Source organism: Heptranchias perlo, chromosome 27 (genome assembly GCF_035084215.1).
Source record: "Heptranchias perlo isolate sHepPer1 chromosome 27, sHepPer1.hap1, whole genome shotgun sequence".
NCBI classification, from domain to species: domain Eukaryota; kingdom Metazoa; phylum Chordata; class Chondrichthyes; order Hexanchiformes; family Hexanchidae; genus Heptranchias; species Heptranchias perlo.
This window is the reverse complement of record NC_090351.1, coordinates 5,296,842-5,321,637: the sequence shown is the minus strand read 5'-3', so window position 1 is coordinate 5,321,637 and position 24,796 is coordinate 5,296,842. Positions and strand designations below refer to the sequence as shown.

The following is a 24,796-nucleotide window of genomic DNA, read 5'->3' as shown; positions in this document are numbered from 1 at the left end:
CACACACAGAGCACAAAGAGACCCATCGCTGCCACCCTCGTTGCAGTGTTTCACTGGAGACCGAGGTTTGGATTTTTGGAGCACGCCCAGTTACAGAGAGTGACCCATGAATAAGGCGCCAATTGCTGATCCAATGCCAGCCGCACCTTTCAATTAAATGTGGGACTTCTCGCTGGCAATGGGCTGTGGGAGTGGAGCATGGCAGTGCAGGTGACCTCCGCTTCTGACACCACCACAGTATATGGGGACAGTTAATTGAATTAATTGTCCAATCAACATGTTAGCAGCAGTTACCTGTGCCACCGTGGAAGCATCTCGTGCCTGACAGAGGAGAAGCCTTGACCGAAATTTTGATGGGAGGTCAAGGCATGGACATTCAGGTGGGCCCCATTCCCACTCCTTCAACAACTCATACACCCAGTTCATCTTGGCATCTAGATCATTGGGTGGCAGAGGGATGGGCTGAGGAAATTCCCTTCCCTTGGCCCACACCCCACCCTCCACTGATATCAGGGGGCTATATTTGCTGGGGGCTTACTAAGGCCCATGGTGAAAATTCAGGGATCGAGCTGGGACCAGACATACCTGGGTCCCGGCCGACTTACACCAAGGTCCTTGGTTTGTCTTATCTGAAAGACAGCACCGCCGGCAGTGCAGCACTCCCTCAGTACTGCACTGGAGTGTCAGCCTAGATTTTGGGCTTAAGTCTCTGGAGTGGGACTTGAACCCACAACTTTCTAACTCAGTGGGCAAGAGGGCTACCCACTGAGCCACAGCTGACACCTGGATCAGTGTTTCTCTCCAGAGGCATTAGTTTACCTGCTGTGGACACTACCAATGATATAAAATAGCAGCGCTAACAACATGGCTACAGCATTATCCTTTGGTTAGTATGTGCACGATTGAGTTGGAAACACTGTGTAAAATTCTGCTCACACAAATAAAACTGAAGAGAGCTCAATATGAGTGCAGCAGCTGTCAATCAAAGGGGCTAAATAAAGAGAAACAAGGCCCTGTATTGCCCATATGGTGCCAAGGATTCTACACCAACCCTCAGTGGTGCTGACTGGGGGAGGGGGAAGATCCCCTTCACCAGACATATGGGGATTGTGGTAAGGGAGTTACAGGAACTGGAGCAATGAGGCTGCCCTGTCAGGAACTCAGGCCGAGCCCAGTATGGACAGGCAGATTGCAGGAAATGGCACTGAAACACACACAGTCGGTGTGGTAAAGGCCGAGCTTTCCTCTAATTTGTTTAACTAGTTGAATGATATCCCAGTGCTCCCTGATACCTCGTCCTACCCACTCTTACTGAAAGTGAAAGAAGCTGAGCCTCCCCTGCTGTGACTTGTCAAAGAGGAGGTGTGTGAGAGAACGTCTGTTCATATCAAGGAGTGACTGTACAAGGGAGAGCCGTAAAGGGGAAACGTTAACCACAGTAATTTCATTCAGCAGCTTCCTGGTTCTTATGGCGGAGCCGGATTCGTTTAAGCAACAGGCTGAGTATCTGGTGAATCTTCTGCTGGGAGAAGAGGAGGAAGGCGATGATCCTGAGAGCTGCTTTCGAAGCCTTAAGTGCACAGAGGAGCCTGAAGGTGGTAAAGTACAAGATAGGGAGGGAAGAACTTAAAACATTTACAATCACCAGGGAAAGAGTTTTGAAAAAATTATTAGAACTTAGATGTCCCAGTGTCTTTATTACTAGTTAGAGTGCTGATATACCAATATCTTTATTACTAGTTAGAGTGCTGATGTACCAATGTCTTTATTACTAGTTAGAGTGCTGATGTACCAATGTCTTTATTACTAGTTTGAGTGCTGATTATTATTGACCCCAGAGCTAATCCCTGGTTGGGAGAGAGGTTGGAGGGACAGAACCCCCCCTCCCAACTTCCTGTGCGCACAGGAAACAAAAGACAAATGAATACAGGTGTTAGGCAGTCAGGGTGGCCAGCTGGGAGCAATGCTAGCCTGGTGTCGACCAAGCCCACAGATAGTGTCTTCTGCAGTCACGATCGAGGGTCCCGACGGGTATATTGCCTACCTGGTGCCAGGGTAAGGGATATTTCAAAGCGGCTGGAACGGAACCTAGAAAGGGAGGGGGAAGATCCAGTTGTCGTGGTCCATGTTGGGACGAACGACATAGGAATGAATAGGGAGGAGGTCCTGCTGAGGGAGTATTAGGAGCTAAGTGCGAATTTAACAAGCAGGACCTCGAGGGTAGCCACGTGCAAATTGGCATAGGGACAAACAGATCAGGAGAGTAAACATGTGGCTGAAGGATTGGTGTGGGAAAATGGGATTCAATTTCATAGGACCAGCACTGGGACAGGAAGGAGCTGTACCACTGGGACGGGAAGGAGCTGTACCGCTGGGACGGGAAGGAGCTGTACCGCTGGGACGGGAAGGAGCTGTACCGCTGGGACGGGAAGGAGCTGTACCACTGGGACGGGAAGGAGCTGTACCGCTGGGACGGGAAGGAGCTGTACCCCTGGGACGGGAAGGAGCTGTACCCCTGGGACGGGAAGGAGCTGTACCACTGGGACGGGCTCCACCTGAACCGAGCCGGGATCAAGGTTCTAGCTGAAAGGATAATTCGGGCTATAGAAACCAATAAAGGGGGAGGGCTCAGGCAGAAATAAAAATAAAAGTGAAAATAGCATAAAGATAAGAAAAAGGGATGAGAGCAAAGTCCAGATCATGAATAGTGTTAAAGATAATATAAATACTTCAGGTTCAGAAAAAAAATAGGCAATAATAACAAAAAACTGATAAAAATACAACAGGATCGATGAAAAATAAGGAGTGTGATACGTTAAAATGTGTGAGAAAAACAGCATCAGGGCAAAAGGGCAGGGGTTGGGTCTGTTGCCCAAATAAGAGCTCATTACACTAATTCACGTAGTATAAGGAATAAAACAAGGGAAGTGAAGGGCAAATTCAGCTTAAACGGTCTGGTGTAATGGCCATCACAGAGACCTGACTACAAACAGGCCATGACTGGAAGATCAATATACCAGGTTATCAGGGCTTTAGAAAGGACAGGGAAATAGGGAAGGGAGGAAGAGTAGCAGTATTGATAAAAGACACTATTACAGCATTAGAAAGATGGGATATCAGTAAGGGTGAGCAGGCAGTAGAAACTCTCTGGGTAGAATTGAGGAATAGAAAAGGATGCAAGACTTTAGTGGGAGTTGTCTCCAGACCTCCTGATAGTGATGAAGTAGTGGGATGCATAAATACAGAGATCAGAGAAGCTTGTTGCAAAAAAAAGAGCGGTTATAATGGGAGACTTTAATTCTCACACAGACTCGGAGAAGCGGAACAGCTTGAGTCCTAAATTTCTTGAGTGTATATGGAACAGTTTTCTGGAACAATATGTACTTGAACCAACAAGAGAACAGGCCTTATTAGATTTAGTGATGAATGAGCCTGAAGTAGTCAATAATCTAACGATAAGGGAACGCCGAGCAAGTGCACGAGTTGTGATTATAATTGTTACTCTGCATGTTCACATGCTGTCTGAACATTTCGTGTCTAGCCTCCGTCTCACTAAAGTGTGATCAGTCCGCCTACTGAAAGATTGGACCAGTGCACTTGAGGGCACGTGAGAAAGACATCAAACCCAGTTCAAATCGTTAGGGGGTCCTGTTGATACACCCTCCCCGGTTATGCTACTATATAATTAAATATTGGACAGTGCGGGCGCACTCCTGAACATAAGACTGATGGACCACTTATGGGAGTGACCAGCACCACTGAACCTGACAGGAATATCTAAGGCAGACCCAAAAGATGTATCACAGTGATTGGACCTGACTGTGGCTGAAATGTTGCCAGGTCAGTTCTGGGGGTTATTGGCCTTTTGTGGAACATGGTCTTAGGGACAGAAAGGGGAAAGAATTCCTTAGTTTTGTAACAACATCCCCACCGTGATTGGAGTTGTAAATGGAATGGTCATTACATTTGTAGCCTTACAGTTAGGTTGGTGCATCCACGACAGGTTCACACTTTCATTAAACCTTCAGCTTATCTGATAAGTCACCATAAATTGAAGATTGATGCTTCACCCTAGGCTATTATTCCTCCCTCATCTCTGTAGAACTGTTTTCCAAATCTAATGGCTTAAAAAGTTGAGCACAAAGGGTCTGGGATAATTTGGTTCTTCCCGTGGGGCTCCTGCTCTGCACAACATATTGCATAGATCTAGAGTCTTTAACAGGACATTTGTGCTATCAGAAAATGCCCCTCCTTCTCCTGCACCATTTTCAGTGCCAGACCCATGAACCTGGCTCAAGGTGCACAATGGTCGAGATCCTTGATCTTTGATCTGTCAGATCTTTATCTCACATTCAATAAGAGAAAAGGTCAGTGATACCGAATAGAGGCGTTTAACAGACTGTCAGTCCCAGTCACTGTATAGAGGCATTTAACAGACTGTGTCAGTCCCAGTCACTGTATAGAGGTGTTTAACAGACTGTGTCAGTCCCAGTCACTGTATAGAGGCGTTTAACAGACTGTGTCAGTCCCAGTCACTGTATAGAGGTGTTTAACAGACTGTGTCAGTCCCAGTCACTGTATAGAGGCGTTTAACAGACTGTGTCAGTCCCAGTCACTGTATAGAGGTGTTTAACAGACTGTGTCAGTGTCAGTCACTGTATAGAGGCGTTTAACAGACTGTCAGTCCCAGTCACTGTATAGAGGCGTTTAACAGACTGTGTCAGTCCCAGTCACTGTATAGAGGTGTTTAACAGACTGTGTCAGTCCCAGTCACTGTATAGAGGCGTTTAACAGACTGTGTCAGTCCCAGTCACTGTATAGAGGTGTTTAACAGACTGTGTCAGTGTCAGTCACTGTATAGAGGCGTTTAACAGACTGTCAGTCCCAGTCACTGTATAGAGGTGTTTAACAGACTGTGTCAGTCCCAGTCACTGTATAGAGGTGTTTAACAGACTGTCAGTCCCAGTCACTGTATAGAGGTGTTTAACAGACTGTGTCAGTCCCAGTCACTGTATAGAGGTGTTTAACAGACTGTGTCAGTCCCAGTCACTGTATAGAGGCGTTTAACAGACTGTCAGTCCCAGTCACTGTATAGAGGCGTTTAACAGACTGTCAGTCCCAGTCACTGTATAGAGGTGTTTAACAGACTGTGTCAGTCCCAATCACTGTATAGAGGCATTTAACAGACTGTGTCAGTCCCAGTCACTGTATAGAGGCGTTTAACAGACTGTCAGTCCCAGTCACTGTATAGAGGTGTTTAACAGACTGTGTCAGTCCCAGTCACTGTATAGAGGCGTTTAACAGACTGTCAGTCCCAGTCACTGTATACAGGCATTTAACAGACTGTCAGTCCCAGTCACTGTATAGAGGCGTTTAACAGACTGTCAGTCCCAGTCACTGTATAGAGGCATTTAACAGACTGTGTCAGTCCCAGTCACTGTATAGAGGTGTTTAACAGACTGTGTCAGTCCCAGTCACTGTATAGAGGCGTTTAACAGACTGTGTCAGTCCCAGTCACTGTATAGAGGCGTTTAACAGACTGTGTCAGTCCCAGTCACTGTATAGAGGTGTTTAACAGACTGTGTCAGTGTCAGTCACTGTATAGAGGCGTTTAACAGACTGTCAGTCCCAGTCACTGTATAGAGGCGTTTAACAGACTGTGTCAGTCCCAGTCACTGTATAGAGGTGTTTAACAGACTGTGTCAGTCCCAGTCACTGTATAGAGGCGTTTAACAGACTGTGTCAGTCCCAGTCACTGTATAGAGGTGTTTAACAGACTGTGTCAGTGTCAGTCACTGTATAGAGGCGTTTAACAGACTGTCAGTCCCAGTCACTGTATAGAGGTGTTTAACAGACTGTCAGTCCCAGTCACTGTATAGAGGTGTTTAACAGACTGTGTCAGTCCCAGTCACTGTATAGAGGTGTTTAACAGACTGTGTCAGTCCCAGTCACTGTATAGAGGTGTTTAACAGACTGTGTCAGTCCCAGTCACTGTATAGAGGCATTTAACAGACTGTGTCAGTCCCAGTCACTGTATAGAGGCGTTTAACAGACTGTCAGTCCCAGTCACTGTATAGAGGTGTTTAACAGACTGTGTCAGTCCCAGTCACTGTATAGAGGTGTTTAACAGACTGTGTCAGTCCCAGTCACTGTATAGAGGCATTTAACAGACTGTGTCAGTCCCAGTCACTGTAGAGAGGTGTTTAACAGACTGTGTCAGTCCCAGTCACTGTATAGAGGCGTTTAACAGACTGTGTCAGTCCCAGTCACTGTATAGAGGCATTTAACAGACTGTGTCAGTCCCAGTCACTGTATAGAGGCGTTTAACAGACTGTGTCAGTCCCAGTCACTGTATAGAGGTGTTTAACAGACTGTGTCAGTCCCAGTCACTGTATAGAGGTGTTTAACAGACTGTCAGTCCCAGTCACTGTATAGAGGCGTTTAACAGACTGTGTCAGTCCCAGTCACTGTATAGAGGTGTTTAACAGACTGTCAGTCCCAGTCACTGTATAGAGGCGTTTAACAGACTGTGTCAGTCCCAGTCACTGTATAGAGGTGTTTAACAGACTGTCAGTCCCAGTCACTGTATAGAGGCGTTTAACAGACTGTCAGTCCCAGTCACTGTATAGAGGCGTTTAACAGACTGTCAGTCCCAGTCACTGTATAGAGGTGTTTAACAGACTGTGTCAGTCCCAGTCACTGTATAGAGGTGTTTAACAGACTGTCAGTCCCAGTCACTGTATAGAGGCGTTTAACAGACTGTGTCAGTCCCAGTCACTGTATAGAGGCGTTTAACAGACTGTCAGTCCCAGTCACTGTATAGAGGCGTTTAACAGACTGTGTCAGTCCCAGTCACTGTATAGAGGCGTTTAACAGACTGTGTCAGTCCCAGTCACTGTATAGAGGCATTTAACAGACTGTGTCAGTCCCAGTCACTGTAGAGAGGCGTTTAACAGACTGTGTCAGTCCCAGTCACTGTATAGAGGTGTTTAACAGACTGTGTCAGTCCCAGTCACTGTATAGAGGCGTTTAACAGACTGTCAGTCCCAGTCACTGTATAGAGGCGTTTAACAGACTGTGTCAGTCCCAGTCACTGTATAGAGGCATTTAAAAGACTGTGTCAGTCCCAGTCACTGTATAGAGGCATTTAACAGACTGTGTCAGTGTCAGTCACTGTATAGAGGCGTTTAACAGACTGTGTCAGTCCCAGTCACTGTATAGAGGCGTTTAACAGACTGTGTCAGTCCCAGTCACTGTATAGAGGCATTTAACAGACTGTGTCAGTGTCAGTCACTGTATAGAGGCGTTTAACAGACTGTGTCAGTCCCAGTCACTGTAGAGAGGCATTTAACAGACTGTGTCAGTGTCAGTCACTGTATAGAGGCGTTTAACAGACTGTGTCAGTCCCAGTCACTGTATAGAGGCGTTTAACAGACTGTGTCAGTCCCAGTCACTGTATAGAGGTGTTTAACAGACTGTGTCAGTCCCAGTCACTGTATAGAGGCCTTTAACAGACTGTGTCAGTCCCAGTCACTGTATAGAGGTGTTTAACAGACTGTGTCAGTCCCAGTCACTGTATAGAGGCGTTTAACAGACTGTGTCAGTCCCAGATGTTGTATAGAGGCATTTAACAGACTGTCAGTCATAGATACTGGGTATACCCACTGGGTAAAATACTGGGTATATCCATCGGATAAAGTACTGGGTAAAATACTGGGCATATCCACCAGGTAAAGCACTGGGCATATCCACAGGGTAAAGTATTGGTAATGATGTCCACTTGTTGGATGAGCTACCAGCAGGAGCTCTCTTCTCTTGGTCGTATGACTGTAGCACCCATGTCGCAAAACCCTGGCCTTCCTGAAAGGTTTACTTTGTGAACCCTGCCCTCTTCTGAGCTGTTGTAAACAATTTTACAACACCAAGTTATAGTCCAGCAATTTTATTTTAAATTCACAAGCTTTCGGAGGCTTCCTCCTTCGTCAGGTAAATGTTTCAAGATCTCCTTGAAGCCTACGCATTTATACATATTGAATAATACATGGTGTTTACAGACTGCCTCTGCAACTGCCCGTTGCCAAGGCAATCACCGTGTTCAGACAGAGAGGTGTCATCTGCAGAACCCCCGAATACACATTCAACAAAAAAACAAACAGGGAAAAAAAACAGAGAAAAAAAAGAGAAAAAAAAACAGAGAGAGAGGCAGAAACATCCGGAAGGCAGAGAGAGCCAGCAAATGACCCATTATATTAAAAACAGATAACATTTGTTCGCTGGTGGGGTAACGTGTAGCGTGACATGAACCCAAGGTCCCGGTTGAGGCCGTCCTCATGGGTGCGGAACTTGGCTATCAATTTCTGCTCGACGATTTTGCGTTGTCGTGTGTCTCGAAGGCCGCCTTGGAGTACGCTTACCCGAAGGTCGGTGGATGAATGTCCATGACTGCTGAAGTGTTCCCCGACTGGGAGGGAACCCTCCTGTTTGGCGATTGTTGCGCGGTGTCCGTTCATCCGTTGTCGCAGCGTCTGCATGGTCTCGCCAATGTACCATGCTCTGGGGCATCCTTTCCTGCAACGTATGAGGTAGACAACGTTGGCCGAGTCACAGGAGTATGAACCATGCACCTGGTGGGTGGTGTCATCTCGTGTGATGGTGGTATCTGTGTCGATGATCTGGCATGTCTTGCAGAGGTTACCGTGGCAGGGTTGTGTGGCGTCGTGGACGCTGTTCTCTTGAAAGCTGGGTAGTTTGCTGCGAACGATGGTCTGTTTGAGGTTGGGTGGCTGTTTAAAGGCGAGTAGTGGAGGTGTGGGGATGGCCATAGCGAGGTGTTTGTCCTCATTGATGACATGTTGAAGGCTGCGGAGAACATGGCGTAGTTTCTCCGCTCCGGGGAAGTACTGGACGACAAAGGGTACTCTGTTGGTTGCGTCCCGTGTTAGTCTCCTGAGGAGGTCTATGCGATTTTTTGCTGTGGCCCGTCGGAACTGTCGATCGATGAGTCGAGCGTCATATCCCGTTCTTACTAGGGCGTCTTTCAGCGTCTGTAGGTGTCCATCGCGTTCCTCCTCGTCTGAGCAGACCCTGTGTATTCGCAGGGCCTGTCCATAGGGGATGGCCTCTTTGACGTGGTTAGGGTGGAAGCTGGAAAAGTGGAGCATCGTGAGGTTGTCCGTGGGCTTGCGGTAGAGTGAGGTGCTGAGGTGCCCGTCTTTGATGGAGATTCGTGTGTCCAAGAAAGAAACTGATTCTGAGGAGTAGTCCATGGTGAGCTTGATGGTGGGATGGAACTTGTTGATGTTATCGTGTAGTCTCTTTAGTGATTCCTTGCCGTGGGTCCATAGAAAGAAAATGTCGTCGATGTATCTGGTGTATAGTGTTGGTTGGAGGTCTTGTGCAGTGAAGAAGTCCTGCTCGAACTTGTGCATGAAAATGTTGGCGTATTGGGGTGCGAATTTGGTCCCCATGGCTGTTCCGTGTGTTTGGGTAAAGAACTGGTTATCGAAGGTGAAGACATTGTGATCCAGGATGAAGCGGATGAGTTGTAGGATGGCTTCCGGAGATTGGCTGTTGTTGGTGTGAGGGGTAAGGCAGCAAGCTGTGTGCGTTAACGTACCCAAATGAACAGATTAAATTCCTTGACCTATAACCAGTAAATTTGACTCGAGCTCTCATCCTGTTTCAAAGTTGCACATTCTGACAGCATTGAGAAACGGTTAGGAAACAACGAAAGAAGCAAAGAGAATTCATCAGTCAAAGGGTTGATTAAAATACCTGAGAAGTCCTGCTGGTGCAACAGTCGATATCAAGCTTCACTTCTCCACACCTGGCCTGTAATTCAGTTTGTAACATGCAGCAATTCTTCTGTATTCTAGAAAAGCAAGCCATCAGCAAATTAGGCCATTGTCTGCGGGAGCTCGGAGATCTGATAAACAAGGAGCATTTGGATCCCTTCACAAGAGACTTCCAGAAACTGGCAGAGCAGGAGGCAGTGGACCAGGTACGTGGACAACCTCATCCATCAGCCAAGATAATGCTCTCCCTCAAACAGTGTCAGAGGCCTGTTATACAAATGTGTTCAGTGTTCATCCACTATTATCATCAGAAGTCACTTACAGGCCGTGATCAGGGAACAATGGGTTTTTATTGTGGGTGATATTAATTTTTAGAGATTGTCATGTTTTGGGATCTCAAACTGTGCTGCCAAGGGGTGACCATGATGCTACGATTGAGCTAAACCTAGATCTCAGGGAATGAAAATTCACAGAACAGCAAGGCTGGGAGAATTAGATTAAGTTTCAGATGGGGCACCTGAACCAATCCGCATAAGACAATGAAAGATAGTTTAAGGTTCCAGTGATCATTCAAACTCATTTCACCAGTGATAACTCTATTCATTTAAACTCAGCGGGGGTCATTGCCAAATATAGGCCTGGTGGGTTTGGTTCTTGGGTGGGGAGAAGTAATCAGTTTGATACTGGAGTCAGGTTGTGAGAAGAAAAGACAGCGGATTGCAGGGAGAGGAGGTTCTAACAGATAAAACACAACTTTAATGCTACCAAATAGCTCCTTATTCTCCTTTATAAATTGATCATTTTTTAAAAAATCATTCTGTACATATGGGTGTCGCTGGCAAGGCTGGCATTTATTTCCCATCCCTTGTTGCCCTTGACATGGTGGCAGTGGGCCGTCTTCTTGAACCACTGCAGTCCGTGTGGTGAAGGTTCTCCCACAGTGCTGTTATTCTTTTTTGTAGCAGTTTGATACAACTGAGAGGCTTGCTAGGCCACTTTAGAGGGCAGTTAAGAGTCAACCACTTTGGCGTGGGACTGGAGTCACATATAGGTCAGACCAGATAAGGAAGGCAGGTTTCATTCCCTAAAGGACATTTGTGAACTAATTTGTGTTTTTTTAACTGAATTCAAATTCTCAAACTACCATGGCTGGATTTGAACTGAAGTCCACAGGATGACTAGTCTAGTAAAATAACCACTACATTACCAAACCCAAAGTGAATGTGCACAAACAGTTACAGCCTATCCTTCGATTTTTCTTAACACTTGTTACTGAGTCACTGGTGCAAATTCCAGCTCGTTCAAACAAATTTATTTCACAATCTCACAAAATGAACTCAGAGACAAAGAAGCAGGGAACTGTATGGAACGGTGCAGTATTCTGCAGAAACCCACCCCACCTATTTATTACAATGCATTCCACATCACGGGGAAATGGGAATTAAATTCAGAAAATGTTCATATCTTATGCCATGTTTGCCTGCTCCTCCTGTATGCGCCATTATGGGGAATGTTTCGGTTTAACACAGACCCACTCTGCTTGCACATGATAGCATGGCCCCAAAAATCCACTGCACTAGTGCCGTAATTCGGGAGGGAGCCTGGAGGACCCACCGTGAAAGGGCAGGAACCCAACGTTCCCAGGATTTTCCGACACGGAACCTCAACTCACCTCTTACAAGGACAAAGCACCAAGGTGGGGGTGGGGGTGGGGTAGTTAGGGGCGGGGTCTCCCTACACTGGGCACCCACGCTTCCCTGACCCAATCGGGACCTGGTGTAGGGCTGAAGGCCAGTACACTGCGTGAGGTGAGGTGGATTGCTCTCCAGGTGGACGGGAGGTGGGCCCCACGAGGGAGAGAAGAAGGGAGGGAGAACGGGGCGGGGGGAACGGTGGTGGGCCCCACCGAGGGAGGAGGGGAGGGGAGGGAGAACGGGGGGGGAGGGAGAACGGGGGGTGGGGGGGAACGGTGGCGGGCCCCACTGAGAGGGGGGGAGGGAGAACCGGGGGTGGGGTAAAAGTGGTGGGCCCCACCAAGGGAGGGAGGAACGGTGGTGGGCCCCACCAAGAGGGGGAGGGGTGGTGGGCTGGTAGTAGGTCCCACCGACGGGGGAGGGGCGGTGGGCCCCACCGAGGGGGGGAGGGGCGTTGGGCTGGTGGTAGGCCCCACCGAGGGGGGGAGGGGCGGTGGGCTCCACTGAGGTGGGACCTACCACCAGCCCACCGCCCCTTCCCCCCTCGGTGGGAGAGAAGCAGAATTTCTTTTTAAAAATTTCAAGATGGGCCCCTTACACAGGAAGATTGCATGGGTTCTGGTGAACAGAGCTGGATAAGGGTGGAGGGGATGTACGGATGAATGGAGCTGGGTAAACATGGATGAGGGTGGAGGGGATGTACAGGTGAATGGAGCTGGAAAAGGTGGGTTAGAGTACTGGCTGCACTGTTTAAGAGACTTTTTATAAGCTGATTTTCTTCTCTCTCTCTCTCTCTCTCTGCTAAGGCATGTGAATTCTTTTCCAATACGGTGAATAAAATCTTCCAAGAGTGGACCAATGGGAAGGAGCTTGCGGTTGAGCAGAACCTGCTGAAGATCACTGCTTCATTGGGAAGACAAGTTGCTAATAAGATGCCAAGTCTAGTTGAAGATATTAAGATAGTCATGAACAGCTTCATCAATAGCAAACTGAGGAGCTGGCTGACTGGTGATGGAGGATGGGTAAGTGATGAAACCAGGAAGAGTTCAAAGAGTTCCCTTTTGTTAGTGGGTGGGCTGGGCATGTCCCAGCTCATCGACAGCCACCAGGTGGACTCTGCTCATGATACAATCTTTAATCTTCAACACATTAATAGATCTGTTGAGGTTGTCCGTCAGACCTCTGGATGGTAAGTGCTCACTTTGTCCACTGCTCTCAGGTGTAATTCAGCCGTGATAAAAACCATCACAACCCCTGCTGTCATCTCCGCTTTCCACAACTCAGTAAATCAAAGCGCCCCCACACTGTGACTCTACATTATTCAGAAGGCCAATCTCCCGTCTGTGGAGTCCGCACCGACTCAAGAGATGGCTTTGTTGAGCTGACCTCACATTCCCCATCATACCAGTACTACTACTAAATTCCCGTCAGTCAGCTCAGCAGCGACGATGGGCCCGAATGAATTCACTGCATTGTTGTTGGTTCTGAACTAGCCGGGCTGCTTCGGTCGTCTGTATCCCTTTCTGTGACAAGTCACTCTTGACATTGTCTCTCCTGCGCTTCCTTGGTCTGCCTCGGTTTCTTGTTCCCTGTGTGCAGGGCCATGAAAGGCATTCTCGCTGTTTCCATTCTTGAATCATGCCCAAACATTACAGTCGTCTTTCTTGGCTCGTTTGTATAAACGTTGTTTCAAGAACTTTACATGGGCAAGAAACAACAAGACAAGGAACGCCCCGTCATAGGAAGATGAGAACCAAGAAAGCCCTCAGGCCCGTCCATGCTCTCCCTGTCCATTAGATGGTGCAAGGACCCTGCATCATCCTCCCCAGGCATTAGTGATGCTGATCCTGGGAAAGGCAAAACCCTGTGGTCGATGCAGGAAGAGCTTTGGGAAAACGTTCCCTGAGGCAATCAAACAAGCTGTACCAGACCACGGCTACCCATGACACATCACAGGACAGATTTATACAAACCCCCCCACCTCACCCTCACACCGTCATATGTCCCGAAAAACCCAGCAAAGAAGGAGGGACGGTTTCAGAAAGAAGGAAATATTTCCAGTAAAACATGAGGCCATGCAGTGGGAGGGGTCGCAGCGACCGGTCGCGGCCGGTCTCCACCATTTCCAACATGCCACCGAACGATTCACTCATCCCTCACTAGCAGGCTGGATGCAGTCTGCGCTCTTTTTTTTAAATTCGTTCATGGGATGTGGGCGTCGCTGGCAAGGCCGGCATTTATTGCCCATCCCTAATTGCCCTTGAGAAGGTGGTGGTGAGCCGCCTCACGATGGAACGGATGGTCTGAGGAATTGCTAGCACCTACTGGCTGTTCTGGAATAAATAAACACGTTCCCCACTGTGGTCATTACTGCCAGCAACTGATTCAGGGTGTTTGTAGTTTGCAGGGTACAAATTGCCACAGACCGTGGCCTTTAAATAAGATGCTTGTTGAGTGTACAGGGAAAAGAGTACAGGGGAAGGAGTGTACGTGGAGAGGAGTGCATGTGGGGAGGTGGAGTGCACGTGGGAAGGACAGTACCTGAGGGGGAGTGTACATGAGGTCAGGTGTACATGAGGAAGAGTGTATATGAGGAAGAGTGTACATGAGGTCAGGTGTACATGATGAGGGGAAGTGTACATGAAGGGAGTGTAAATGAGGGAGTGCGTACATGGGGAGGAGCATATATGAGCATACATGAGGAGTATTAATGAGGAGGGTGTTTGGGGAGGAGTGGACACGGGAAGAAGTGTACATGAGAAGGAGTGTACAGGAGGAGGCGTGTACACGGGAAGGGGTGTGCACGGGAATGAGTGTATGTGAGAAGGAGTGTTTATGGAGGGCGTGTACATGTCATGGAGGGTACATGAGAAGGAATGCACATGAGAAGGAGTGTACAAGAGAAGTAGTGCACAGGAAGAGTGCACATGGGGAGGAGTGCACATGCAGGGAGTGCACGTGAGAGGCATGCACATGAGGGGCATGCATGTGAGGGAAGTGCACGTGAGGGGGAGTTTGCATGGGAGTACATGAGGCGTGTACAGGAGGAGAGTACACAGGAAGGAGTGTGTACAGGAAGGGGTGTGCACAGGAATGGATGTACGTGAGGAGGAGTGTGCATGAGGAGTGTGCATGGGGAGGGGTGTACATGGCAAGATGTGTATGTGAGGGGGCATGCACATGAGGGGGAGTGTGCATAGGAAGGATTATAGATGAGGAGGAGTGTACATGAAGAGTGTACATGAGGAGGCATGTACAGGAGGAGCATACATGGGAAGCAGTGTGCATGGGAAAGAGTATTCATGAGAATTCATGAGGAAGGTTGTACATGGGGAGGAGTGTGCATGGGAAGGGGTGTGCACAAGGAGGAGTGTACATGAAAAGTGTACATGGGGAGGAGCGTACATGGGAAGAAATATACATGGGAATGCAGCTGCACTCACTGTCCCATCTCTTTAATCTTGTTTCCTTTTCTTTAGGAAAACATTCATATTGAGTGAGAAGCCTCGATACACTCCTATACTGACTCCGCCCAGCAACTTTCTACCAGTGCCGAGAACAGGGCCGTTAACAAAGCAGGGTCGTTACACAGAAATAATGTGAAGTCACAGCTTGTAATTGAGCATCAGTCAATGCTGTTCCCAGGAAGATGGAGAATACTCAGGCCAGTGTGGATTGATGCCACAGTCCATGGTCACCTGCTCTGGGCTCCCTTTGGATCACAACTCTCACCAATATTTTACATTTGAATGACTGTTTCTGTCCACACCGGCCAGTCTGTGGCAGCACTGCCTGTGAAGGCTGCCCCTCTCCACAGCCCTTACATGCAATTAGGCCTGAAATAATCTGGGGTCGTACACACATCCCTAATTATCGTATTCAATGGATTTACTCCTTCATAACCAGGGACACCTCCGAGGGGTTAAATGCTATAGGATGGACTATAAGTGCACCGTCATCTAAACACTCTGCACATTATACACTGGGGGGCGGGGATGGAGGGTTGAGTGTCTGTGTAGTGGGAATGTGTGTGGGTGAGTGGGTGAATGGGTGTGAGGGTAGGTGTGTGTGAGTGGGTGTAAATGGGTGGTTGTGAGGGTTGGTGTGTGTGAGTGGGTGTAAATGGGTGGTTGTGAGGGTAGGTGTGTGTGAGTGGGTGTAAATGGGTGGTTGTGAGGGTAGGTGTGTGTGAGTGGGTGTAAATGGGTGGTTGTGAGGGTAGGTTTGTGTGAGTGGGTGTAAATGGGTGGTTGTGAGGGTAGGTGTGTGAGTGGGTGTAAATGGGTAGCTGTGAGGGTAGGTGTGTGTGAGTGGGTGTAAATGGGTGGTTGTGAGGGTAGGTGTGTGTGAGTGGGTGTAAATGGGTAGCTGTGAGGGTAGGTGTGTGTGAGTGGGTGTAAATGGATGGTTGTGAGGGTTGGTGTGTGTGAGTGGGTGTAAATGGGTGGTTGTGAGGGTTGGTGTGTGTGAGTGGGTGTAAATGGGTGGTTGTGAGGGTTGGTGTGTGTGAGTGGGTGTAAATGGGTGGTTGTGAGGGTAGGTGTGTGTGAGTGGGTGTAAATGGGTAGCTGTGAGGGTAGGTGTGTGTGAGTGGGTGTAAATGGGTGGTTGTGAGGGTTGGTGTGTGTGAGTGGGTGTAAATGGGTGGTTGTGAGGGTAGGTGTGTGTGAGTGGGTGTAAATGGGTGGTTGTGAGGGTAGGTGTGTGTGAGTGGGTGTAAATGGGTAGTTGTGAGGGTTGGTGTGTGTGAGTGGGTGTAAATGGGTGGTTGTGAGGGTTGGTGTGTGTGAGTGGGTGTAAATGGGTGGTTGTGAGGGTTGGTGTGTGTGAGTGGGTGTAAATGGGTGGTTGTGAGGGTAGGTGTGTGTGAGTGGGTGTAAATGGGTGGTTGTGAGGGTTGGTGTGTGTGAGTGGGTGTAAATGGGTGGTTGTGAGGGTAGGTGTGTGTGAGTGGGTGTAAATGGGTGGTTGTGAGGGTTGGTGTGTGTGAGTGGGTGTAAATGGGTGGTTGTGAGGGTAGGTGTGTGTGAGTGGGTGTAAATGGGTGGTTGTGAGGGTAGGTGTGTGTGAGTGGGTGTAAATGGGTAGTTGTGAGGGTTGGTGTGTGTGAGTGGGTGTAAATGGGTGGTTGTGAGGGTTGGTGTGTGTGAGTGGGTGTAAATGGGTGGTTGTGAGGGTAGGTGTGTGTGAGTGGGTGTAAATGGGTGGTTGTGAGGGTAGGTGTGTGTGAGTGGGTGGGTATAAGTGGGAAGCTGTGATGTTATGTGTGAGAGAGGGTGGGTGTGTATGAAAGGGTGGGTATGTAATTGAGTGCCAAATAAAATGTCCCAGTTCTTTGCAGACTTTCCTTCTCGAGGCCCCTGACCATATCATGTTCCTCTCACAGACCAGCCTAAAGATTTTCTAAAGCTGTAACGGGCAGTGTTGTTGGTCGATGTGTTCGTCTGTGAATTTTTATTTTTGTGTAATGTTGCTGTGACTTTTCGTTGTTTTCAGGTGTAAAATGTTCTTTGTAAAATCTACAGGAGATCTACTTATTCTATTTTGATGGCGTCTGTTCTTTTACAAGATCCGGCTTTACATTTTCATTCATGTTTTTCAGCAGAGCCCGTTGTTACAGTACAAGAATCACTAGTTCCTCCATACAGTGTGGCCACGTTCACCACCATCACTGTGAAGAGTGACAGCTCTTTGCTCGTACGTGACACCATGCTCCTGTTTTACCTCTTTTCCTGTGTAAAGACCACAGGCTGGATTTTCCTCCGTGATCCTGCCTGAATTCAGGAGGAATAGTGGCAGAGAACAGGGCAAAACTGGGCAGTGGGCCCTGCTACCACCTCACCCCAATCTTAATTTCCGTATCCTGCCCTCACTGGGACTAGAAGCCCCTTGGCCACTAGGGTTGCCAACTCTGGTTGGACATATTTCTGGAGGTATCATCACATGGCCCTCCTGCCTCCAACCACCCCGCCCACACGCTCCTGTATCATCCAGTATCGTGGCGCCCTGCCTTCCCACGCCAAATGGAAAGTGAACAGACTCTTTGTTACCCGAATGGATGATTCTTGACTGTCAGTCAAACAGGTTCTTCCTCTCATCTCCAATATTTTTATAACTAATAAACAAAATTGTTCAAAGTAAATGAAAAAAAGCCCACAACTTTTTAAGTCCCATATGATTTTCCTCCTGACTTGCTGGAAGCAGTGCCCAGGAGATCAATCTTTAATTGCTGGAGACTCTGGAGGGTTGGCAACCCTATTGCCACCCATCACATAAGGAGAGGTGGAAGGGCTTAGGGAGGAAATCCCAGACAGTGGGGCCTAGGTGGCTGAAGACACAGCCACCAATGGTGAGGTGAAGGAATAGGGATGCACAAGTCAGAAGAACGGAGAGTTCAGGGGGTGATTGTAAGGCTGGAGGAGGTCACAGAGGTAGAGAGGGATGGGGCCATGGAGAAATTTAAACACAAGAATCAGAATTTTAAATTTGAGATCCTCCTTCACCATCACTGATTGAGAACTGCGTAACTAGAGGCTAGTTACTGATCTATGACATGGAATCTGCAAAACACGTCACATCACATCTCGGTGCTTTTAAATTCAGCTGATCTCCCTCAGTCAGTGCTGAATCACCAGGGCAGCAGGGGGTGATTACAACTGGCTCAGCACTCTGGGCAAGGGAAGTGGCGGGGGGGCGGTGGTGGTGGTCGGTGGGGAAATCTGCCAAGGTTCCTGCTCCTGATCACTGTCCATTGACCCCTGCTGGAACATGTGAGTAGGTGGGCATCAAGTGAGAACAGAATTAGGATTGATCTGGCCACAATCTGTCAATTCTCCTTGGATATGGGAGTGGTGCCCGAGGACTGGAGGTTTGCAAGTGTTACACCACAGTTCAAAAAAGGCAAATCATGTCTGACAAACTTGATTGAGTTCTTTGATGAATTAACGGAGAAGATTGATGAGGGTAGTGTGGTTGATGTTGTGTATATGGACTTTCAAAAGGCATTTGATAAAGTGCCACATAATAGACTTGTTAGCAAAATTGACACCCATGGGATTAAAAGGGACAGTGGCAGCGTGGATAGAAAATTGGCTAAGGGACAGAAGGCAGAGAGTAGTGGCGAACAGTTGTTTTTCAGACTGGAGTTCCCCATGGGTCAATATTAGGACCACTGCTCTTTTTGATATATATTAATGACCTGGACTTGGGTATAGAGAGTATAATTTCAAAGTTTGCAGATGACACGAAACTTGGAAATGTAGTAAACAGTGAGGAGAATAGTAAAAGACTTCAAGAAGACACAGACAGATTGGTGAAATGGACAGATACAAGGCAGATGAAATCTAACACAGAGAAGTATGAAGTGATACATTTTGGAAGGAAGAATGAGGAGAGGCAATATAAACTAAATGGTACAATTTTAATGGGGGTGCAGGAACAGAGAGACCAGGGGGTGTACGTAAACAAATCTTTGAAGTTGGCAGGACAAATTGATAAGGCTATTTAAAAAAGCATACGGGATCCTTGGCTTTATAAGTAGAGGCATAGAGTTCAAAAGCAAGGAAGTTATAGTGAACTTTATAAGTCACTGGTTAGGCCTCAGCTGGAGTATTGTGTCCAATTCTAGGCACCACACTTTAGGAAGGATGTCAAGGCCTTAGAGAGGATGCACAGGCGATTTACTCGAATGGTGCCAGAGATGAGGGACTTCAGTTATGTGGAGAGACTGGAGAAGCTGGGATTTTTCTCCTGAGGACAGAGAAGATTAAGGGGAGATTTAATAGAGGTGTTAAAAATTATGAAGGGTTTTGCGAGAATAAATAAGGAGAAACTGTTTCCACTGGCAGGAGGGTCGATGACCAGAGAACACAGATTTTGGGTAATTGGTAAAAGACGCAGAGGGGAGATGAGGAGAATTTTTTTTATGCAGCGAGTTGTTATGATCTGGATTGCACTGCCTGAAAGGATGGCGGAAGTGGATTCAATAGTAACTTTCCAAAGAGAATTGGATAAATACTTGAAGGGAAAAAATTTACATAGCTATGGGGAAAGGGCAGGGGAGTGGCACTGGTTGGATAGCTCTTTCAAAGAGCCAGCGCAGCCATGATGGGCCAAATTGCCTCCTTCTGTGCAGTTTGATTCTATGATTGTGTTGGTGGTGATGCCCCTAGCGGTTGAATGCTCAGCGTCTAGGCCCACAAATGGAGAATGGCCACTGGGGTGGGTACTAGGGCCCATGGAACTACTTACTGGGGAAGAGGCGGACAATTAAACCAATTTCAACCATGAGAGTTCGATTGTAGGTTCAAGAGACCTACCAGATAACTGGGGTATGTAATTCAATCAGCCACCCAGTGAGTTAGCAGCAGGGTGTGCATTCAGAGTCTGGGCTCTGAAGACAGTGATATCTGAAAGCTGCAAAGTGACAGGAAATGCAGTGACTCAAACAGGAACAGAAGCTGCAACAGAAGCTGAGGACAGCTGGGAGGTCAAAGGGCCCAATCGTGAGTACAGCTCTTTGCAGCAACTGCCCTGACCTCATTTCAAGACACCTCAGACCATCATCCAACCTAAGGAAAGGACATGACAGTAACTACTTTCTCTATAAATTTTCCTCATTAAACAGAAAATATTCAGTGGATCATAGAATTTTACAGCACAAGAGGCCATTCAGCCCATCGTACTTGTGCCGACTCTCTGAAAAAACTATTCACTCAGTCCTATTCCCCTGCCTTTTCCCTCTACTGTTTTCAATATTTCTTTCTCAAAAATTTATCCACTACCTTTTTAAAAGCTATTCTGGATTCTGCTCTCCCCCGTTGTTTCTGGTCGGGGGTTCCATGTCCGAACAATCCTGTGTTTAAAAAAAATATTCTCTGGACCTGTCCCTTCGCTCTTTTGGTGATGATCTAGTTTATGTCCTCTCGTTACTTACTCACTGACCAATGGAAACATTTTTTCCCGATTTAATTTATCAAAGCCCCTCAGAATTTTGAATACCTCTCAGATTTCCTTTTAACCTTTTTTGCTCTAATGAAAAGAGCCCCAGCTTCTCTAATCTCTCTCCATATCTAAAGCCTCTCATCCCTGGTATCATCTCAGTGAATCTTTTCTGCACCCTCTCCATGGTCTTCACATGCTTCTTAGAATCTCTCGAAAGCTGGTGTAAGCGCCAAAGTGGTTCAGGTTACTTTGCCAAGCTGCCGCATGGAAACATAGAAAATAGGAGCAGGAGTAGGCCATTCGGCCCTTCGAGCCTGCTCCGCCATTCAATATGATCATGGCTGATCCTCTATCTCAATACCATATTCCTGCTCTCTCCCCATACCCCTTGATGCCTTTTGTGTCTAGAAATCTATCTAGCTCCTTCTTAAATATATTCAGTGACTGTGGTAGAGAATTCCACAGGTTCACCAACCTCTGCATGAAGAAATTTCTCCTCATCTCAGTCCTAAATGTCCTACCCCGTATCCTGAGACTGTGACCCCTCGTTCTGGACCCCCCAGGCAGGGGAAACATCCTCCCTACATCCAGTCTGTCTAGCCCTGTCAGAATTTTATACGTTTCAATGAGATCCCCTCTCATTCTTCTAAGCTCTCATGAATACAGGCCGAGTCGACCCAATCTCTCCTCATACGACAGTCCTGCCATCCCAGGAATCAGTCTGGTGAACCTTCGCTGCACTCCCTCTATGGTAAGTATATCCTTTCTTTGGTAAGGAGACCAAAACTGCACACAATACTCCAGGTGTGGTCTCACCAAGGCCCTGTATAGCTGCAGTAAGACATCCTTGCTCCTGTACTCAAATCCTCTTGCAATGAAGGCCAACATACCATTTGCCTTCTTAACTGCTGCTGCACCTGCGTGTTTGCTTTCAGTGACTGGTGTACAAGGACACCCATACATCAATATTTGTACATCAATATTTCCCAATCTATCACCATTTAAATAATACTCTGCCTTTCTGTTTTTCCTTCTGAAGTGGATAACTTCACATTTACCCACATTATACTTCATCTGCCATGTATTTGCCCACTCACTCAACTTGTCCAAATCGCCTTGAAGCCTCTTTGCATCCTCCTCACAACTCATGATCCCAACTAGTTTTGTGTCATCAGCAAACTTGGAAATATTACATTTAGTTCCCTCATCCAAATCATTGATATATACTGTGAACAGCTGGGGCCCAAGCACTGATCCCTGCGGTACCCCACTAGTCACTGCCAGCCACCCCGAAAAAGACCCATTTATTCCTACTCTCTGATCCCTGTCTGTTAACCAATTTTCAATCCATGCCAGTGTATTACCCCCAATCCCATGTGCTTTAATTTTGCACACTAACCTCTTATATGGGACTTTATCAAAGGCCTTCTGAAAATCCAAATATACCATCGTGAGTGGTTGGTAACGAGTCCAATTCTCGAGCAGGGGTCCTTGCCACTGACGGTGCAGGCTTAAACCTGCTGGCCCTAAGCTCTGGCACTCCTTCCCTAAACCTCTCCGCCTCTCTCTCTTCCTTTAAGACGCTCCTTAAAACCTACCTTTTAGACTTAGCTTTTGGTCACTTGTCCTAATCTCTTCTTCTTTGGCTCAGTGTCAATTTTTGTCTGATTTATGTTCCTGCGAAGCATCTTGGGATGCTTTACTACGTCAAAGGCACCATATAAATGCAGTGTCCCGGCCAACATTTGTGTCTCAACCAACATCACTAAAACAAATGGTCTGGTCATTTATCGCATTGCTGTTTGTGGGACTTGCTGTGCACAAATTGGCCGCTATATTTCCTACATTACAACATTGACTACATTTCAAAAGTACTTCATTGGCTGTAAAGCGCTTTGGGACATCCTGAGGTCGTGAAAGGAACGATATAAATGCGAGCTCATTCTCTTTCTTATTATATCATACCTCGATTGCAAATTGTGCCTCCCACTTTTTGGGGCCGACCTTCCTCCCCTGGTATTGTACAGGAGTAATTAGTGCACTGGGACGAGGAGCTGAATGTCTGAACTTGCTCTTGGGCCTCAGTTAAATAACCCTGTTGGTGTACTTGGGTGTGCGATTTTGGCTGCAGCCATGAAGATAGAAGAGGAAGTCTGGGTGCATCCTGGGCCTTAAAATCACCAGCACCATTAAAGGGGCAGGCACAGTTAAAGCCTCATGGGTGAGCCAAAAGGTTTTTTTGCAGGTAATGGGGCAGGATTAATACCTGGAGACTGTCTGAAGTTTTTAAATTAATGTATGTGTGCCAGAAGCATTAATGGTTCTGTCTCCTGTGAATGAGGACATGCTGTCGTCCCATGGTTGGGATGACAGTTACAGGCAACCTTGGAAAGAGCTGATAAGAGGGCAGCACCATGGTGCCAAGCAGCAGGTGGAGGAAGAGGCGATACAAGTGTGGGTATAAAGAATGACGGTGTGGGCATCGGAGGATGGTGCTGGTTTAATTATGAGGCTTCTCTTTTTTTTCCAGGTGGCCTGGAATAGTTGTACAGTCAGAGGGAGGGGGATTCCTACTCTGTGGTAGGGAAACGGGTGAGGAGGGGGTCTGGCAAATTACTTCAGTAGTTGCTGAGGAGCTAGTGATTGTTTTCCCTTGACCGCTTCTAAATAAGCTGTATCGCAAACGGGAGGTGCCACAGCACTGAACGGGTCTCCATCACTAAGAGTTAAATACTAACGGCATTCTGCAACAGGTGCTGAAACAGCAAAACCATTCTATATTCAAAAGGCCCAAAACAAAGACCTACGTTGACAGTACCAGCCCCTCGACGTTGATAGTTGGTACACGGCTGCTAAGGAATCAGTAGCACCAGGTTTTAATGAGGACAGTTTGCCCCTGATCCCCACCCATCGTGATTACAGACAATCTGTGTGTACAGCCCACCGACATTCATTTGCACAAAATTTACGTTGCTGCAGACACCAGAAAAGCCGTAGAGGAGGTTTGTGTACAGTGCTATTCGTGAGCTGAATGGGAGCAAAGGATCAGCCCGTTTTTTCTCTAAGTATTATTTGGGAGCAATTTGGGAGCAGGTCAGAAGAAAATCAGCTTTTGAATATTTTCGCATTTTTTCATATTTTTAATCATTTTCATGTTTTTCCCATTGGCCTCGTCATCTCTAACTCCTACCCCTTCTCTTCATCAGCTCTTGTGGCCACAACTGCTCAACTTTTGGCTCCACTGCCCTTTCTCCTCCAGTCCGTTCTCCCCCACAGCCCATTCACCCCCACTGTCCATTCGCCCCCACAGCCCATTCACCCCCCCACAGTCCATTCACCCCCCAGTCCATTCTCCCCCACTGTCCATTCCCCCCAGTCCATTCGCCCCCACAGCCCATTCACCCCCCCACAGTCCATTCACCCCCCAGTCCATTCTCCCCCACTGTCCATTCCCCCCAGTCCATTCACCCCCCACAGTCCATTCACCCCCACAGTCCATTCACCCCCACAGTCCATTCACCCCCCAGTCCATTCACCCCCACTGTCCATTCCCCCCAGTCCATTCACCCCCCACAGTCCATTCACCCCCCACAGTCCATTCACCCCCCACAGTCCATTCACCCCCACTGTCCATTCCCCCCAGTCCATTCACCCCCACTGTCCATTCCCCCCCCACAGTCCATTCACCCCCACTGACCATTCACCCCCCACAGTCCATTCACCCCCACTGACCATTCACCCCCCACAGTCCATTCACCCCCACTGACCATTCACCCCCCACAGTCCATTCACCCCCCACAGTCCATTCACCCCCCACAGTCCATTCACCCCCCAGTCCGTTCTCCCCCACTGACCATTCCTCCCAGTCCATTCACCCCCACTGACCATTCACCCCCACAGTCCATTCGCCCCCAGTCCATTCACCCCCACTGTCCATTCCCCCCAGTCCATTCACCCCCACAGTCCATTCACCCCCCACAGTCCATTCGCCCCCACAGTCCATTCACCCCCACTGACCATTCCTCCCAGTCCATTCACCCCCACAGTCCATTCACCCCCACTGACCATTCCCCCCAGTCCATTCACCCCCACAGTCCATTCACCCCCACTGACCATTCCTCCCAGTCCATTCACCCCCACTGACCATTCCTCCCAGTCCATTCACCCCCACTGACCATTCACCCCCACTGACCATTCCTCCCAGTCCATTCACCCCCACTGACCATTCACCCCCACTGACCATTCCCCCCAGTCCATTCACCCCCACAGTCCATTCACCCCCACTGACCATTCCCCCCAGTCCATTCACCCCCACTGTCCATTCACCCCCACTGACCATTCCCCCCCCCACAGTCCATTCACCGC

General features: G+C 48.0%; 1 protein-coding gene across 1 annotated transcript; it reads left to right on the top strand.

Moving 5' to 3' along the window:
• The first annotated feature begins 1,295 nt into the window (after positions 1-1,295).
• Positions 1,296-17,025, top strand: LOC137344667 (bcl-2-like protein 15). Its single transcript, XM_068007789.1, has 4 exons — positions 1,296-1,595; positions 9,876-10,000; positions 12,295-12,510; positions 14,968-17,025. Exons 1-4 carry the CDS (start codon positions 1,469-1,471, stop codon positions 14,986-14,988), a joined length of 489 nt encoding a protein of 162 aa, XP_067863890.1. The 5' UTR covers positions 1,296-1,468; the 3' UTR covers positions 14,989-17,025.
• Positions 17,026-24,796: the final 7,771 nt, after the last annotated feature.